Below are 19,357 nucleotides of genomic sequence, written 5' to 3' on the forward strand. Positions count from 1 at the left end.
ATTAAAACCTCAAATTCTATTTCTCTTCATTCATTGACTTTCATTTTAATCTGTTTCAGGCTGCAGAATTAGTATTGAGAACATTTTGAGCTCTGAAATTAGAGAATTTTGGGAGAAGCTAGGAGGTTGTGTCACTTCTCCCGAGGAAGGCGGCCATGTGGACATCTTTGTTCCTTTGGCAGCATCAGGTCAGTATTGTTTGAATTTGGGTAAGAATGGAGAATGGTCCTGCTCATTGTGGACTAGGGGTCCTTGGAACATTTCCACTGAAATGTATTTTGGAAGAAAATTGGAGTTAAAACAATGGTTTCTACAAAAAGTGTCATCTTTTGGTAGAAAACTAAAACTTAGTTGAATAATCTGAACTCCAGAAAGCTTTGTGGAAGTTAAGAATTTGGGTCCTCAGCTACAGAGCTGGACTATATCTTTTATCATGCATGGGAATCCTCTTACATGGTCTGCAGACTCATCAAAAGGGATGACCATGATACATTATACATTTTAAACTCTGGCCCAGGAGCATGGTTCACAGAGGAGAATGAGGGCATACAACATCTAAGCAACAATTCTCATGAGCAACAATTCTCATAGCAGTTTAGGAGGCATTATTTAATATCTAACAAGCCAGACATACCGGTTTAGTTCCACAACCCTTTTTTTTTTTTTTTTTTTCATTTTTAGAATTTAAATTTTTAGGTTTTTACTGAGTTATTGACTTCTGGGGGAAAACCAGAGGTTTATCTAACAGGCTTTGCACACTTGCCAATTGTCTACTGCTCCCTGACTTGCAGGGTCAAGGAGCCAAGCGCTGGAGTGCTGGAGGGGAGGGAAGAGGGTGTTAACCTGTCTAGGGTGCACCTGCACCCAGCTCTTGCAACTGGGCAGTACAGGACTGTTTCTTCCAGAAGACCTTCTTCGCTGTTAGAATTGTAAGGCAGTGGAATAGACTCCTTTTTTTGACTGAATAACTACTTGGGTGGATGAAGGAAATGCTGTGGACATAGTGTATCTGGACTTCAGCAAGGTTTTTGACAAAGTCCCACATGACCTTCTCATTAACTGGAGAAATGTAGGCTGGACAAAACCACTACAAGGTGAATAGAAAACTGGCTCAATAGGCACAAACAAAGGCTAATTAATTATTAACAGATCCATGTTAGAGTGGCAGGAGGTTTTGAGTGGAGTCCCACTGGGGTCTGTCCTGGGCCCAGTGTCCTTCAGTGTGTTTATTAATGATTTGGGTGCTGGCATAGAAAGCTTCACGAGCACGTTTGCAGATGACACAAAACTGGGAAGGATTGCGAACACGGCGGAAGATGGGAACACAATTCAGAAGGATCTCAACAGATTGAAAAGCTGGGCTGAATCTAGCAGGGTAAAGTTCAATGAGGACAACTGCAAGGTGCTACACCACAGGAAACAGCAGCAAAAATACCATCAGAAAATGGGTGACACCTGGCTGCATGGTAGCACTATGGAGAAGGATCTGGGCATCATAGTAGATCTGCTACATGTGAGGGTGTTTTTAAGCCTTCTTCAGGGGACTTTGACTGGGGTGTGCCAATGAACCAAAGCCACAGGTTTCTGGCTACGGTTGTGCCCCCTCCACTCAGGGTCAGACTGATTACCATACTTGGGGTCAGGAAGGAATGTTACCCCATGGTCAGACTGATACAGACGAAAGGTTTTTGCCTACCTCTGTAGCAGGGGGTGTGGTCCTCTACCTGGGATCTCTTGAGCATATATAGACATTTCATAAAAGCAGGACACTGACTGCCATGGCTCCCCTGCTTTACCTGTGGCAGGTTAGGGTGCGGTCTTTGTTGTGTCAGGGTTGACTGTAGTCTTATGTAGAGTTTAGATTATGGTTTGCACAGCATAGTTTGGATGGGGATGATCCTGCCTCAGGCAGGAGGGTGGACTAGATGACCTCTGGAGGTCCCTACCAGTCCTACTCCTGCATGATTCATTCTGTGATTCTCTGATTCCCTGGCAGATTCCAGGACCCCTCTCCCCCCACGTTGGTGCCTGGGGCTGGTGCCCAATCCCCTCCTGCCTACCGGTTATGTTATGGGGGAGAACTACTGACTCTCTGCAGGGAAGACAACCCAACATTTTCTAACCAGTTTTAGCACTGATTTTGGTGTGCTTAGGAACAAACTATTCAGTAATGAGTCCATTATCAGGAGGAGTAGTTTCACTCAGTATCTGATATATTCTGTAGATTTCTCAGAGATCTCTATTGTGCATTCACTATTTTGAATACCCCATCTCTGTTTGTTTATTTCTGATGTATTCAAGCTTGATGCTGAGTAACTCGTGGAATTACAGAGCAGCCATTAACTTAGCATCCTTCAGGCTTAGGCCTTTAGCTGGCAGAAAGGAGTTCACTTCAAGAACTAAAGAACATAGATTCCTGTCATTTTCTCATCTAGAAGCATACAAGATGCAAAGATTCTGGTGTGGACACATGTACATATGGAGTAGTTTTAAAAGAAGAATATTTAAAAAAGGCAGCAGCTGTTGCATTCCTATTGTTATGTTAATGAGCCAAAATCATACAAAAGTTGTAGTTTTGCTATATTTGCTTTGTTCTTTGCTCATTCACATGTAACAGGTGTGACTTACATTACAGTGTAAGTGTCTTCACAGACTTTAGACCTAAGCTAGAAATATTTTCCTTTATTATGGGACCTCATACCAAAGGCAACTTTTGTTGCACAATGTTCACTTTAGTGGATTCAACTGTTGCCTCACGCTATTATCATTATCTTGTTGAGACACAAGGCATCTTTCATTCTTCTTGAGCAGAGTTTTCAGAATTATGGGACTGTATATTTGTACATTTATAAATTAATGTGGTGTCTTTTTTCATTCTCTAGCCCTGGACAAAGCTAATATTCATTTTGATGTCATTAATAGTAGTGTGGAGAAAAAGGATATGGCTAGTGGATTCTGTTGGCTGAAATAATTTACTGATAGAGATAACTATTTCATGAACTAAAGCAAGCAAAATATAACTTTGCAGAGACAGGGATGGAAGTCCTCTCCCACCTGTCTCATCTAACTGGGGTGTTCTTCAGAACTCCTACAGGAATAGCAACTAGATGCTACCAGCACAGTAAGTACAGAAATTTATTACATAACTTTGTAAAGGAAACTGTATAGGCTTCTTTCCATGTAGAGCTTAAGTTAAACCATTTTTTGAAAATGTTAATCACATTAGAGAGAAACTTGTTTTTCCAATAAATAATTTAAGTATTAGTTTATGAAAAAAACAAAGAAAAATTAGTCTAATTCTACTTCTGTAACATAGGGCTGAAAGTCAATATACGATAGGGAGTTGTAAATTTGTAGGTTGATCAGTTTTAGATAGCTCAATACGTTTATTAAATATCTAGAGTGATCCTCTACATTTACAGAATATGTAGGCTTAAAGCTATTCTCTTTTACTACCTCTGCAACAATTTTAATATCCCATATTGGGTAAATTCCTTTTTGATGTAGTGCTATTTGCTTAAATGTCAATTTAGCATGATGAAGGCATGGTAGACCAAATAGTCTTCCAGTATATTTTGATCAGCAGGGATCCTGGTTTTCTCCAATTTAAAAAAATCCCCAATTTAAAAAAAAAAACCCAAACAAACCCCAAATTCATATGTTTCCATGATTAAAATGAAAGACCACTATATACATTAAAGTATTTCATTTAAAGCACAGAATAATGTTACTTTTTTCAACCAAAAATCGGGGTTTTTTTTAAATCCGAGAAAACCAGGATCCCTGTTGATCAGACAGGAGAAAATGGAGGAGAGGGTAGTCTGCTACACCTATGTATAAATTCAGCCACTTGGGTCTCTGTATTTTGCATGAAGTGCCTGATACATGTTAAAATGTAATGTAAAATAGTGTCAGTTCCTGAATAAAACAGTTACATCCAGGCCTATTGGGGAGCTGGGTGAAGCGGCCGCGGAGACTCTGCGGTGCTGCCAGCTTCACGTCCAGCCACTCGGCCCCCCCACCACTGAATCCGCTGCCGGCTTCCTTGCATCCGGGGGCAGAGCCCTGCACAGGCTGATTTGCCCCGGGCCCCGCACTCTGCTCGGGTCACCTCTGGTTGCATCCATTATTTCCAAAAGGGAATGTATTTACTATTCTGTCTTAGTGGAGTAAAATTCTATGCTCAATGTGATCTTCAGACTAGGCTTTTGAAACTCAACCAGTCTCCTGTTGAAACGCTGTAATAGGCTCTACTATAGGGTTAGGTGAAATGATTGTTATGCAAGCAGAAGTCTGAATTTTCCGAAGCCTGTCTTCGGAAAAGATATTTACCACAGAACGAACCAGAAAAGAAAGTTAACCTGTTGTGACACTGTTCCCACAGTTTGACCTGAGCAGCTACCCAACTTTTGGAGTCTAGTGAGTGAGTCCCACTAGGAGGAGGTGGTAGGGGTGGAGTTAAGTACTTCTTTGAAGTCCTTTTGTGCATTTATAAATAATGTATTGAGTTCTGTTTCCCTGGGCACAATAGCAATCAAACAGCAGCAGAGCACGAGTCTCTTTGCTCACATACAGATGCTCTCACTTAGCTTCCTTCTCAGTCATGCTGCCAGTGCTTCTCTGATTTTACTGTTTCTCTTTGTTTGTCTTTGCTTCTGCTGCTTATCCAAACAGACAAATAAATCTGACCTATGCCCCATCCCCAGCATTTGATATCAGATTCTAGGGAAATCCTTGGAATTTGGGATTAGGACAATATGGTTCAGCTTCCACTCAAGCCTTCTCAGTGCACCTATGTTTTGAGTGTTGATCCCATTACAGCTATCTGTTATCATAAAGGGGCTTGCTTATGTCTTATATTTATATGGATGGAAGAGTAATGGTTACCTCCACCAGATTCAATAATAATAATATCCTCAGCATAATAATATCCTCAGTTCTTAGTGAATGGCTAGGAGAGCAGAAGGTTGGACCTCCTACTTCCATTTATTTCACTGAAGTAAAACTACAGATGTGGCTCAGACTGACAGAGCTCATGGAGGATGCAATGAAACCCATCCGCAAGCAAATGAGACCATATTTGAGAGAGCTGCAGAAGAACATTAGTGACAGGCTTATTGGTAAGACTTCTCACTGCCATTTTGTAATAGATATAAAACTAGGATACACTCAAAAAGCACAAGAACATGCAACAAGAAACACAGTTCATTGAACTGTCATATTTTGAATTTGATTGCCACTTCCCACCCATATACCACATTATGTTTATTAGCTTGGCAAGAATAATCTTCTGTACAGCACAAAATGGCTATTAAATATTACCTATAATAAAATCAATATTTCCAGTGTTACATCAATTTACACAAAAAAGCAAATGCATGGGGGGAGAGAGATTTTTGACCTGCACAATCATAAAAGTGATAATGCTAAAAAAATAAACATTTGAATAAAAATACCTCTAAACTATATTGCTCAGTATGCTAGCTTGTTTGGTAGTAATCTGGGGTTTCAGCCTAAAATTCTCAGATTAGGAACCATCACATGCAGTTTGGCTAGCTCAGGGCCCTTTCTATACGAATACATGTACCGTGCAGCAGTTAGATGACGTGTACACAGAACTGTGCGGAGATAGCCAAATTAGGTTGGGGACAAAATTATCCTGGGCAGTGCCCTCTGTTATTGCAGTTACACTGCTGGTACCCAAGACAGTGAGGCAGGGATACAGCTGGGCACCCAGGGCACAGGGTCACCACCAACTTCTGGAATTGAGATTGCACAGTTGCTGGTAGCAGCTGACTTTTTTTGCCTCCCAAATAGGCACCTGGGGTAGTTGCCTCCTTTGCCTCATCCTAGTTACACCACTGAGTATTGGCACACCATAAGATCCCAGTTGTAATTCTCAAGAACAGAAACCTTTCTGTAGAAAACTTCCAAAGTGAATGTAGTTCTGGGGTCTCTAGTTTAAAGCAATGCTAAGGAAATGTCTCCACTAGACTTTGGTCTCCAGTTGAGTTTGAAGGGCTGGCAGTTGTTATGAATCCCCAAAATATTAGCCTGCTAAATCCCCCTCACTAGAATATAATGACTATGGTGAACAGTTTCCACAAAGGTGGTAAGTTTATCACATCCATTGTGACTTGCATAATTCTTGATCTTCTGTATTCAGGTCACTTTATGTTTGATGCCATTAGCACAGGCAGAATAAGCACTGATCAAGAAGTAGCCCAGACCACAGCTGATGGATTAACTGAACTGTCAAAAAGAAGCTACGTAAGTAAAATTGTTAAGCTTAATGTTGTGCAAGGGTTTATGAATATTTATGTAATACTGTTTTCACTTTACAAAGAAATACTGTGCCAGCTTATAAATGGATAGATACGTTCCTCTCCATTGCTCTAATGTCAGGTCATATCCTTTTTCTTTCTGGTTTCGAGTCCCAGTTAGCAATGTGTCCTCTAAGAGCAGATGCTGTATGCAAAAACTACTTGCATGGATTTGCTGCTGTTTCACAAACGTCTCTAGTCATTCGGTCCATCCACAGCAAGCTTAGACAAGTTAAGTATTATGATCAAAATTCTTGAAGGACTGGGAACGCATGCTGATTAATACATAGGAGACAGGAAACAGTATACAGGAGGGTACTGGATTCCCATTAAAAGAATCTTTAATTTCTTCACATGAAACAAAGCTAAACTATTTTATGAGGAAAATAGTCTTCTGCAGTACTCAGGAACTGAGGCAAAGAAGGTTAAATCAAATAGAATATTAAACATTTTGCCAATCTTTAGCACAGGTCTCTATAGTGATGATTATATTATTGGGATAAATGCATGCTTGCATCTATGAATGTTAGTGAAGTGCAAACTGGCAATATTTCAGGACCTAAAGTTTGAAACCAAAATTATTCCTATCAGCCCTTTTCAGCTGGCTTTTTGAGGGACTTCAGAACACTTTATTAACTAAAGAAATTGTCTGCGGACAGATCTGATTATTACTGTATTCAGATAACAAACTTGAATATAATTATTAACAATTGATTAAAAAAGTTAGTTACATCTTAGACTAACAAATGAGATCCTCTTGGAGCTGATGGATGTTTTTCAAAATGTTGACAACTTTTTAATTCTGACAGAAAAATAAAGTGTCATATATTTGTGTTTTCATCTGAAAAATAGTAGAAAGTGTTCAGTTTTTGAAGTTTCATTGAAAAAGAAACAGTGATTAATTTTAACAAAAGAATAGTAAAAAAAGTGACATTTTTGCCAAAAAAAATTTGAACAGTTCTTGTTATAACTCAACATTTCAGCTTGCTTTACCAATTTCAATTTTTAAAATTCTGAGAAGTGCAAGTTAATAAAATCTTATCTACAGCTTTTAAATCTACTGCAGGCATACTTTTAAATCTATGCAAGCAAGCAATATGGTAGGATTTCTCATCTGCATGGAAGAAATAAGTTATATCAAGGGGAGTCCACATGATTAACCAATATAGCTACAATCCCCCTTTTTTTCCCCTTTATCTGTCAGGCTTAGAGTTACAAAATTGTCAGCCTCTATTGGCATAAGGATTGAATTCAGAATTCCTCCTTTCCTCCACAATGGCCTAACTGCCAGCCAGTCTAAGCTTTGGAACCAGTGTAAATACATATTTATGAGGACACATTTATTTTTACAAGGATGCAGTCACTGAACACAGCACCTTGGAAAAAAAAAACAACCAAAAACAAAAGCCCTCATGCGTAACCCAGTTTAGTTTTACTCGTACTCCTTTGGTCTGGGATAATGATCATCTTAGTTTTACGTTTGTTTATGTAGAAAAATAGATATTTTCACACTGAGGAAATATTATACAAAATGTTTAGAATACAGATTATCTTGACAAAATATGACTTGCAAACAAGCCTTGGTGAATACATTAGGTACAATGACCTCTTTCAATACAGTTTACTAGCTAGAGGCTAGCTTGTGCAATGGATTAATTCAGCTACCTTTCATTTCTGAAGATGTAGGCTTCAGTTTCTGTTTTAGATCAAATACATATATATTTTGTGACCTCATTCTAGTCTCTAAGGGGCATTTGTCTGCATTGGAAATCTACTGCTCAGTTTGAAGTAGTGCCTAATCTCTCTGTGAACCAGATGAGAGAAAAGCAGACCCCTTGGACTCTTTGAAGAAGAGAGAGAACACTGGGAGACAAATTTGCTTGTCAAATTTGCTAGAACTTGTCAGGCAGAAGTTAGACACCTGGGGCAGAATCCTATTTCATTTAGCTTGCCCCAAAGGTGGTTATATTCAATTTGTGATTCTGTTTCATGTGCAGTACATGCAAGCACCCATGCACAGTAGGCTGCACTTTGGGCAGGCAACTACAAGGCACCATTCACATATACCCAGGTCTGAAACTGTAGCCAGGTAAAATCCATGACTTACATGGATTTGGAAGAAGGGGGCAGCCACCCTATGTTTTAGCCCCATGTTTTAAGGCACTCACATAGACAGTGGAAGACCCGGGTTTTAGGCCACTGCCACCCAAATGGGTCTTGAACCTACAGGTGCCTCTCCAGTCTTCCTTTTAAAACGAAGTCTCTGCACCTTGCATTTAATAGCCATTGGATACAATGGATTGAGAACAGAGGAGAAGTTTCTGCTGCATTGGAAATGAGACTAAAGGCTTAGTCTCTTCCAGAGCAGCAGGCATCTCACTAATCCACACACACTCTAGCTTGTTTGCTTCTTCCTGGCTCCACATATCTCCCTTTCTGGCCTGCCAGGAAGTCCAATTAATTTTTAAAAAAGTAAGAGGAGAGCAATTTTTATATTGCTTTAAAAATCTTGCAAAACAAGTAAACATTGTAAATACAATACATTTCCTCTTTTCAAAGCTGTTTTTGCTAACATCAACATTTAACAAAAGGTAGTTAGCTGTGTTAATCTGAAGTCAGGCAGAAGGGTGGCATCTGAAAGACTTAAGTCAGAAAGGCATAAACTTGCATAGGCTACAGACTTACTACTTCAGGTGCCTCCTAGCACTCTGAAGTATTAAGAGTACATAATAGCATCTGAAGAAGTAGGAAAACTAATGCCTATGAAAGCTTATGCCTTTCTGAATGAGTCTGCCTTGAAGATGCCACCCTCTCTCGCCTTCTACCAAAATTGAAGTAATGGATATTTTTATCTGATAGCATTTTGAGCACAGTAAAAATAAATATGCAGTAAAATATAAGAGATTTGGCATAGGGTGCACCCCCAGCAAGTTTGTAGATAACACCAAGCTGGGGGGAGTAGTAGATATACTGGAAGGTAGGATTAGGATTCAGAGAGACATTTTTACAGATCAAGGGAAGTGATTATTCCCTTCTATTCAGCACTGGCTAGGCTACATCTGGAATACTATGTTCAGTTTTGGGCCTCCACTGCAAAAAGGATGTGGACAAATTGGAGAGAGTCCAGTGGAGGGCAATGAAGATGGTGACGGGGCTGGGGGATCTGACTTATGAGGAAAGGCTGAGGCAATTGGGCTGGATGGGCATTTTTACATGTGTTCCCACTATGGTGCCAGGTGCTTTTAATTAGAGAGCTGCACTAGTTAAAAGTGCCTGTATGTCGCATGTATCAGCAGCGCAGCTTGTCCCCGCACTGAAAAAATGGCGGCGGTGCACTTTGAACTAAAGCACACCAAACGTGTTTTATTTCAAAGTGCATCACTGCTGTTTTCTCAGAGCGGAGATATGCTGTGCTGCTGATGCATGTGACATTCAAGGCTGCCAGAGTGCATCTATTTATGTGCTCCAGCAGATTCGATTAATTGTATCTGCTCTGACACACTGGATTTCCAGCATGTCAGAGCAGGCTCCCTGCATGTGTGTAAGTGCCCATTTAGTTTACAGAAGAGAAAACTGAGGGGGGATTTAATAGCAGACTTCAACTACCTGAAGGGAGGTTCAAAAGAGGATGCAGCTGAACTGTTCTCAGTGGTGACAGATGACAGAATAAGGCGCAATAGTCTTAAGTTGCAGCAAGGGAAGTGTAGGTTAGATATTAGGAAGAACTTTCTCATAAGGAGGGTAGTAAAATATTAGAAAAGGCTACCCAGAGAGGTTGTGGACTCTCCATCCTTGAAGCTTAAGACCTGGCTAGACAAAGCCTTGTTTAGGATTATCTAGTTGGGGGTGGTCCTGCTTTAAGCAGGGGATTGGCTAGATCAGCGTTTCTCAGCCCATGGGTCATGACCCAAAAGTGGGTCAGAAGACTATATGAAAGGGTTGTGAACATAATTTAAAAGTGGATTCTCTTTTAAAAGAGAAAAAAAGTGTGAAGCTGTGGGTTTTGCCTTGCAGGCTGGTAGAGTTCCATCTTAGAAGGGGCTGCTTGGGACTCCCTCGGCTGGAGACGGGGCAGAGGGTTGGGAACAAGGGGCACTGGCAGGAGCAGGCAGCTGTTTTCTACTTAAACTATTTATTGGGTCAGGACTGGCCATCAATGTTTACAAATGGGTCCTGGTACAAAAAAGGTTGAGAACCACTGGACTAGATGACTTCCAACTTCAATTTTCTATCATTCTATGATTTTTAAAAGGCTACTGGAAACAGGCAGAATCTGGGTCAACACATAGTATATGCAAACAAGCAAATAGCACTTGCTGAGTGCTATTAAAACACGAGCAAATGCACCTTAGAGCATGTGTTAAGTGACATCCTGGCATTGCAAAGTTTATCCCTTTCAGGTGAGGATTATTTTGAGATTACAGTATCAGGTCATATGTCTCCTGACATTTACTAACATTGTCACAACATTCCAATGATTTGTAACTGTTGCAAGTGAACATGCCACTACAACCAAGTCCTACCACAGAACAAGGTCAGAACACCAGGGCTTGTGAACACCTACTGCAACACTGGGTTCTTAAATGGCTTTGCTGACACTCTTGTAGTTCTATATTCATAGACATTAGGGCTGGAAGGGACCTTGGAAGATCATAGAGTCCAGCCCCCTGCCCCAGGGGCAGAAAGTCAGCTGGGGTCACAGGATCCCAGCATATTGGTCACCCTATGTAGTGATCCTGCAGAGATTTACACATCTTCCTAATTTAAAGTATGTAAGTAATCCTATTGATTTCAACAAGATTATTCTACACTTCAGAACGCTTAAGAGACTACAAGAACAGAGTCAATTTTTGTTTGGGGATCATTCTTCTCTAGAGAAGATTAGTAACCCTCAAATAAATAGTGTTGACAATGTAAACATAATAAATAATGCTACTATAGGTAATTACTAATACCATACTAATTCTACAGTATTATTATATATAAAAGAGTCTTCTTAGTGGAATAGAGAAGAATGGAATTATTCAAATTTTGTTCTAAAAAGATTCCCATATAATAATCAGGAAGATGGTGCAAAAGAGGCTAAGCCCTTAGGCCAAAGAAAAGGAGTTAAAATTTAAAGTATTGGTTTAGGTCATAAGACAATCAACTCTGATAGTAGTTAAATATCTTAGTATATTTGACGTACATTTTTAGCAGTAGGCTGGGGTTTTTTTTTTGTTTTTTTCTATTTTCTTTTCCTACCGGAAATTTGAGGAAAGTGAACAAAACTAGGTAAGTGATATTTCTAGTATTAAAATATATTATTATTTTTTACTAGGCAGAGGTTTAGAAACCTATGATTTTGTTGGAATATAATTTGCAAGCAGATCTCAGAACTGGATGTAGCACCTCATATTATGTTTTGGTGATGTGTGTAACAGTTAATCCTTTCCCTCTGAGTTAAATCTTAGTCTTGAGTTTACTCTGTAGTCAAGAGAGAATTACTGTACTTGTAGACAAAAACAGGGGGGAAAGGAGAACAGAATTTTCTATCGTGACATTTAGACACAAAACAAGGATCTCTGTTCTGCTTGTGACCCTCAAGGTGGTGCTGTAGTCAAAACATGTGATCTGGGTTTGAATTCCCAAATCAGCTATAACATGTAATTCTACTTCTGAAGTCAATGACAATACTCTCATTGACTTTGTAGGACCAAGATTTCTCTGCTAAGCTCAACCTGAATGAAAAGTGAATGTCTATCCAGGTGGTATACAGAGCTGTCATTAAAATGAGGTGGGGAAAAAGTAGTGTACACACTGCCTGGTCTACAGTCAAACATATGCTCCCTCTTAAACCAGTCTGAACTGTGTTTGAAAACCTGTGTGAAAGTGTGCTCAGCCTATAGTTCAGACAGGATATAGTTTTAAACAGGAGCCACTGCAGAAGGATATTTTCCCAACTCCCCACCCAGGGTGGCCCTATTCAGGATTGGGGGAGGTGGGGAGAAATAGCAAGACTGTTTGAAGATGTAGCTATATGTGTACATTTGTAGATTTAAAGGGTGATGGTTCAGGTGTGAAGGTTTCATGCTTGTGTATGTTGAATTTTGAACATGTGCAGTTGGAAAAGGAACTTTCAATAGTTTTTCTTGTGGGATATGTTAACATCCTTAGGCCCTATTTTTTTAGTGATGCAGGTACGTTTTCTGGTCTATTTCTTCAATCTTTTTTTCTGAAACTAATAGTTCCCAGTTTTCAAGGTTAAGTGCCACTAACCTACTCTCCATATTTGATGGCAGGGTAAGAGACATCTAAAGGACTCTGATGACAAACGAACAAGACTCGCCAGAGAGCTCCTGAGAAGTGAGAGAAACTATGTGCAAATGCTAGAAATTGTGAGGGATGTTTATACTACTCCACTGAAAGCAGCACTAGCTTCAAATCGAGCTATCCTGAGTCATTCTAATGTTCAAATCATCTTCTCTGATATCTTAGAAGTCTTACAACTCAATAGGTATATATCCTAGAATCTTTAAGTTCATTAAGGATTTCTCATACAACTAGTTAAGCAAGTTATCTCCTTGTACTATAGTCTGGCCCAGCTGCTTGCTACAGCTGTACAAACCTCTGGTTAGTTTGTAAATCTCCAGTTTTGCATTTCTAAGGAACTGAAACCAGTGAAAAAATCATGGAACTGATGAAGTTACCATTTAACTTTTTTTTTTTGAGATGTATAAAGGATTCTGTATAAACTAGGTCTTTGGCAGTCTGAATGTGATTGTTAGATACTGGAAGAAAGAAAGTAGAATCTTAATTCAGCCATGTTAATTTGAAGAACTCAGAAGTGTAAAAACTAAGGGTCCACTTGTAGAAACAGGTCTGAATAGGCAGATCTTTGTACCTACCCAGGGCCCCAGTGAAGTGTGTTCCTGTAGAGAAGCAGTAGTTTGTTGCATAAATCTGAAGGTAGAATCATGGTCTAAAGAGGGCCTGGATCCTAAGTCTGGATCAAAGTTTACACCTTTCTCAGATGGGCCAAACTTTGGATTTGGGTTCTAAACCTGAAGCTCATTAATGTCATATTCTATAATTTGTTGGGGGAGGGGGGGAACAACAGAAATATGAAGATCCAGTACAGGATAGGCACTCAGATCCATGGTTCTGGTTCATATCCAACTGCAGGAGTACTTTTTTCCCCTTAAAAAAAAACAAACAGTTTCTATGGCCACTGCAAGTTTACAAATCTTACTGGCAAACAAGTTAAGAGGCTGTGACTTGGATGACTACACAGTCCGGTGGGTGGCGAATTGGCTGGAGGGTCGCACCCAGATAGTTGTGGTAGATGGGTCGGTTTCGACCTGGAAGGGTGTGGGCAGTGGGGTCCCGCAGGGCTCGGTCTTTGGACCGATACTCTTCAATGTCTTCATCAGCAACTTGGACGAGGGAGTGAAATGTACTCTGTCCAAGTTTGCAGATGACACAAAGCTATGGGGAGAAGTGGACACGCCGGAGGGCAGGGAACAGCTGCAAGCAGATCTGGACAGGTTGGACAAGTGGGCAGAAAACAACAGAATGCAGTTCAACAAGGAGAAATGCAAAGTGCTGCACCTAGGGAGGAAAAATGTCCAGCACACCTACAGCCTAGGAAATGACCTGCTGGGTGGCACGGAAGTGGAAAGGGATCTTGGAGTCCTAGTGGACTCCAAGATGAACATGAGTCGGCAGTGCAACAAAGCCATCAGAAAAGCCAATGGCACTTTATCGTGCATCAGCAGATGCATGACAAATAGGTCCAAGGAGGTGATACTTCCCCTCTATCGGGCACTGGTCAGACCACAGTTGGAGTACTGCATGCAATTCTGGGCGCCACACTTCAAGAAGGATGCGGATAACCTGGAGAGGGTCCAGAGAAGGGCCACTCATATGGTTAAGGGCCTACAGACCAAGCCCTACGAGGAGAGACTAGAGAAACTGGACCTTTTCAGCCTCCGCAAGAGAAGGTTGAGAGGCAACCTTGTGGCTGCCTATAAGTTCATCACGGGGGCACAGAAGGGAATTGGTGAGTATTTATTCACCAAGGCGCCCCCGGGGGTTACAAGAAACAATGGCCACAAGCTAGCAGAGAGCAGATTTAGACTGGACATTAGGAAGAACTTCTTCACAGTTCGAGTGGCCAAGGTCTGGAATGGGCTCCCAAGGGAGGTGGTGCTCTCCCCTACCCTGGGGGTCTTCAAAAGGAGGTTAGATGAGTATCTAGCTGGGGTCATCTAGACCCAGCACTCTTTCCTGCTTATGCAGGGGGTCGGATTCGATGATCTATTGAGGTCCCTTCCGACCCTAACATCTATGAATCTATAAATAGAAATTAAAAGACTGAGACACATTAAGTACTTAAGTCACTATTCTTCTTAGTCTCTTCCTTCCAAGATGATTTGGAATAGACTTCAAGGAAACTATGAATTTAGGAAGCAAACTGTTACCATAACAGAAGCAAGAATGTAAACCAGAGACTTGGGAGCCAAAAATAGTTAAAAGTATTTTAAATCCTTTCACAACTAACATCTAAAGACCTAAGAACAAAGCTAATAAAAACAGCAGACAAATGGAGCTTTCATCCCTGACGTGTCTATTAAGGCATCTGAGTAGAGGGGGAGGTATTAATAAAAAAGGAAAAAAACTGAACTAGTAGAATGAAAGAAGACTACCAATATAAGTTTTATGATTTTCAATTGAAAATGTTCACTCATGTGCATGAGATGTTCAGAGATAGTTATGAAAATTTCTGTTAATAACTGTATGCTAGGAATTTAGACAGGATTGAATATCTCTCTCTCTCTCATATATGAGAGAGAGAGAGAGAGAGAGAGAGAGAGAGAGAGAGAGAGTCTTAAAAAGGTGCAACTCAGTTGACTAGAAATAGAATCCAATCTGGTGCTTAACTTCCGTCATTCATTGGTGCAACAGTACCTACTTGGAAACCTCTATTTGGGTAACTTATACAGTCAGCCTTTTGTTATTGCTTTGAAAGATTTCTACAGCTAACATCTTTAAATTATCCAAAATTTATGGAAGAAAATGCACGTATGTTTCTCTTCCTAAGTATTGAAGTTCCATTTCCAAGTTACCCAAATAGGGAAGGTTTAAATGAAAAAGAATTTATACTTATACACTGGCTTTCATCTAGAATAATCCTGAAGAACTTTATACAATATACAAAAATTACTTCAACCATTGGGGTGATGCTAACTAGAATGAAATATAGGATCTGGAATAACAGACACCAATTAAAAGAACTGAGAACTATTTTTAAATTAGGAAGGACATAGTTATCTAAACAGTAATGTGGCCAGGGTATTTCTGGTAAAAAAAATCTTTGTCGTCTTCTTTTAAATGTAGGGAGATTTTAGATGACCTGACAGAAAGACTTGAAGAATGGTGTCCAGCCCAGTGCCTGGGTGACATATTTATTAAATTTGGCCTGCAGTTGCAAACATACACCAACTTCTTCAATAACTACGCTGTCATTCTGAAAACCATTGATAAAGTAAGTACTGTAACAACTGTGAACATGCGTTATGTAGCCCCAATCTTAATTTATTTTGCTGAAAATGTAAACAACTACTTCTTCAACCTTATTGAGTAGTGTCATGGCGGGGTCCTCTTGGAGGGCCGTGATCTCCTTAAGGTCCCTCGCTCCGTGTCAGGCCGGCCCAAGGCACCCTCTAATTCTCGCCCGCCACGTCTTGTTGGAAAAATATAAGATTGGGAGGCTGCCTTGTGTTTCCTCGGGCACGTAAGCTCCTGGACCCCTTGTGGGTCGCCCCGTACGATGGGTGCTACTCAAGCACCCCAGCCTTATGGGCTGTGCGTGGCTTCTACCAGCCCCTAATACCACGCCCCAAGCCTCGCAGATGTAATAGACGTTGTTAGGTCTGTACGCCCGCTTCCTGGGCCTCCTCTAAAGTGTAGCCCACTCTGGGCTCTCTCTCTCGCACCCAGCCTCTCACTGGGACTCTCCTGATGGTGCAGTCCTGCTCAGGGACTCCTTAGCGGGCCCCGGCCCTTCCGGCCAACCGCACGGGTACCCTCTCTGACCCCGGCTCACCGCGCTGCTACTCCCTGTCTTCTCGGGGCAACCGCAGCGCCCTGCCTCGGTCTGAGGGGTGTTGCCGCACTAGCCTGTGGCCGGGCTCGCTATGCCCATCTCAGGCTCCTCAATATGGCCCCGCTCTAGGGCTCCTCAGTATTGCCCCGCTCTAGGGCTCCTCAGTACGGCCCCTCCTTAGGGCTGCTCCGTATCGCCCCTCTCTAGGGCTTCTCAATAATACAATGTGGCGCTCCCCCTTTTTGGGGCTCGCCGTGACCCACGGAGCTTCTCAAGAATACAACGTGGCGCTCCCCCTCTTCGGGGCTCACCGTGCCCAACCTGGGCTTCTCAATGAAATTGCCCCTCGCTCTGGGGCTGGGGTCTATGTACCCCGCATGCGATCCGGGGTCTATGTCCCCCGTCTGCAACCTATTGGTTGCGCCCGCGACCCACTGGTCGCGCTCCTTGCAGCCAGTTGCTCCTGCACTGGCGTGCAAGCTGCGCCTTCACTGGCGCTGTGAAATTAATGCGCCCTCTTGGCGCTAGGGCACCCCACACTCTCTGGGGTCCCTATGATTGAGGCCTTCTCCACCCCCTACAGCCTCACCCAAGCCTCCGGGTGTAATATCACAACGTCAAAGCAAACCCACAAGCACCTAGGCTGTAACACAAATGCAAGCTCAAGCTATCTGGCTGTAACTCAAACCCGAAGCCCTATGGCCATAACAACATTGCTCCATATGACCATGGTACTTGCTGCTAGGCTCCTTTCCACATCCTCACTCCCAGAGCTCCTGCCTCCCAGGCTGCTGGCAGAGAACTGCCAGCCTGGCTTCAGCCCTGGGCTTTACAAAGGCCAGGCCCTGCCCCCTTCTGGCCAGCTGCTTCTGATTAGTTGCCCCGGCAACTTGCAGCTGTGCTCATTAGGCACTGCCAGGACTCTCTCCCTGGTAGTTTCTCCTCTCCAGGAGCAGGCACTAAGGTGCCCTGCGACAAGTAGAACAACATTTAATTAATGCTTCATTCCACAAATTAACAACATTTAATTAATGCTTCATTCCATCTGTTCCCCTAGAATCATGGAGAAGCAGGGTTGAAAGGTTGTCTAGTCCAACCCCCTGCCCAAGGCAGGATCATCCTGATCCAAATCCATTATCTAAACTCTCAGCCCTGACACAACACAAGACATAACACTCTAAGCTGCCACAGGTAAAGCAGGGGAACCACAACAGCCATTGATCTGCTTCTGTAAAAAGATGTTTGTGCATGCTCAAGATACTGGGGGTATGCAAAGAGGGCCCTATTTGATTTGGATTTGGCCCAAATCAGCAACAGTAATTCGATTAGTTGATTCGGATCACTTTCCCCGAATCAATTTGGCCAAATCCGAATCTAAAGATTCAATGGTGATGTGAAGAATCGGTGATTCGGACGTAGACACAGCTCTAAATGTTTTTTTCTATATACTTCAAGGTACCACCATGGCTCATGAATGCTGCGATGCTGGGGCAGATGGAGCGTCCCACAGGAGTGCGGGGGGGCCCTCCATGTGCTTGGTGGCAAACCTGGAAGTGGACCGGAAGTACTTCCAGTCCGCTTCTAGGTCTGCCAGAGAGTGCATTAGGTGGCGCCGCGCCCCCCCCCCCCCCCCCCGGCCACATCCCCACATCCCTCTGGCTCAGCAGTTGGGCATGGGGGGACCCCAGGTGCCCCCCCCCCCCAGGCCCAGGAGGCACCAGTTTCTGGGGGGGGGGGGGGGAGGGCAGCGTGCTTCCCAGCAGACCTGGAAGTGGACTGGAAGTGCTTCTGGTCCACTTCCGGGACTGCTGCTGAGTGCACTGGGGAGCCCCCCATGCTCCTAGGGGATACTCCATCCACCCCAGCATTGCAGCAATCATGAGCCCCCGCTCCCTAGAGGTATGTAGAAAAAACATTTAAAGCTGTGAACATATCTGAATCTCCAAATCTTTCTGAATCTCTCCAAATTGATTTGGAGGGTTCCGATTTGATTTGGAGTGATTAAAGGGTCCTCTGATTCGATTTGGATTCAGAGATTCATCTGCCGAATCTCCGCCAAATCGAATTGGGGACCGAACAGCCCTACAAGATACCCCAGGTAGAGGGCCATGCCTACACAAGACAGGAGGGAAAACACCCCCCCAGTCTATACCAATCCAACCATGAGATAAAATTCCATCTTGACCCCAAAGACCATGATTGGTCTGAGCCTGAGTGAAGGGGCAAGACCCTCTAGCCAGGAACATGTGGCTTTAAGTCCTAGGATAACTGGCACACCCCAGTCAAAATTTCTAGCTTTGGCTGCAGTCAAAACTCAATGCCTCTGAGGAAGACTTAAAAACACCCTGACACCTATAACAGAAAGGGGAAGGAGGGAGGGAGAGAGAGCCAGCAAAACCCAGAAACATGGCAAACACCCATAGTAGAACATAGGCATAGGTATGCCTAGATCAGGGGTGTCCAACCTTTTTGATTGTGGGGCTAGATCATGAACTTCTTATCACCCAGTGGGCCGGTGAGCCATATTCAAAGACCTCCCAGGAATGGTATCACATCACCCCCCATGAAACGAAAGTACAGTGTTTACTTTTGTTTCCTGTCGCAGCACCTTGGACCTCAGAAAACAGCTTGGAGGGCCGCATGGCAGCCCACGGGCCGCATACTGGACAAGCCTGGCCTAGATCATCCCCAACCAGTGGCTGTTCAGCCTCTTCTTGAGGCTGATGGAGAGTCTATAACTTCCCTAGACAGTCTGAAAGAAATTCTAACCATGAAAAAATTATTTCTTGATATCCAATTTAAATGTACTTTGTGGCAACTTCAAATCACTCGTCTGAGTTCTGCTGTCTGCTGCAAGAGAGAGGTTTTCTCCCTCTTCTTCATGGCAGCCCTTCAAGTATTTGAAGACTGTTATCATGTCCCCTTTTAAGCATCTTTTCTCTAAGCC

General features: G+C 42.6%; 1 protein-coding gene across 1 annotated transcript in view; it reads left to right on the forward strand.

Annotated features, from left to right (window-relative positions):
* ECT2L (epithelial cell transforming 2 like) overlaps positions 1-19,357 on the forward strand; it is a 64,588-nt gene that overhangs the window by 27,846 nt on the left and 17,385 nt on the right. Inside the window, exons 10-15 of the mRNA XM_006267455.4 lie at positions 60-188; positions 3,029-3,121; positions 4,938-5,120; positions 6,167-6,270; positions 12,605-12,819; positions 15,702-15,849. Of these exons, the coding sequence (XP_006267517.4) occupies positions 60-188; positions 3,029-3,121; positions 4,938-5,120; positions 6,167-6,270; positions 12,605-12,819; positions 15,702-15,849 (872 nt within the window). The remainder of the gene's footprint in view (positions 1-59; positions 189-3,028; positions 3,122-4,937; positions 5,121-6,166; positions 6,271-12,604; positions 12,820-15,701; positions 15,850-19,357) is intronic.

The sequence above is a fragment of the Alligator mississippiensis genome, chromosome 1, assembly GCF_030867095.1.
Source record: "Alligator mississippiensis isolate rAllMis1 chromosome 1, rAllMis1, whole genome shotgun sequence".
NCBI classification, from domain to species: Eukaryota; Metazoa; Chordata; order Crocodylia; family Alligatoridae; genus Alligator; species Alligator mississippiensis.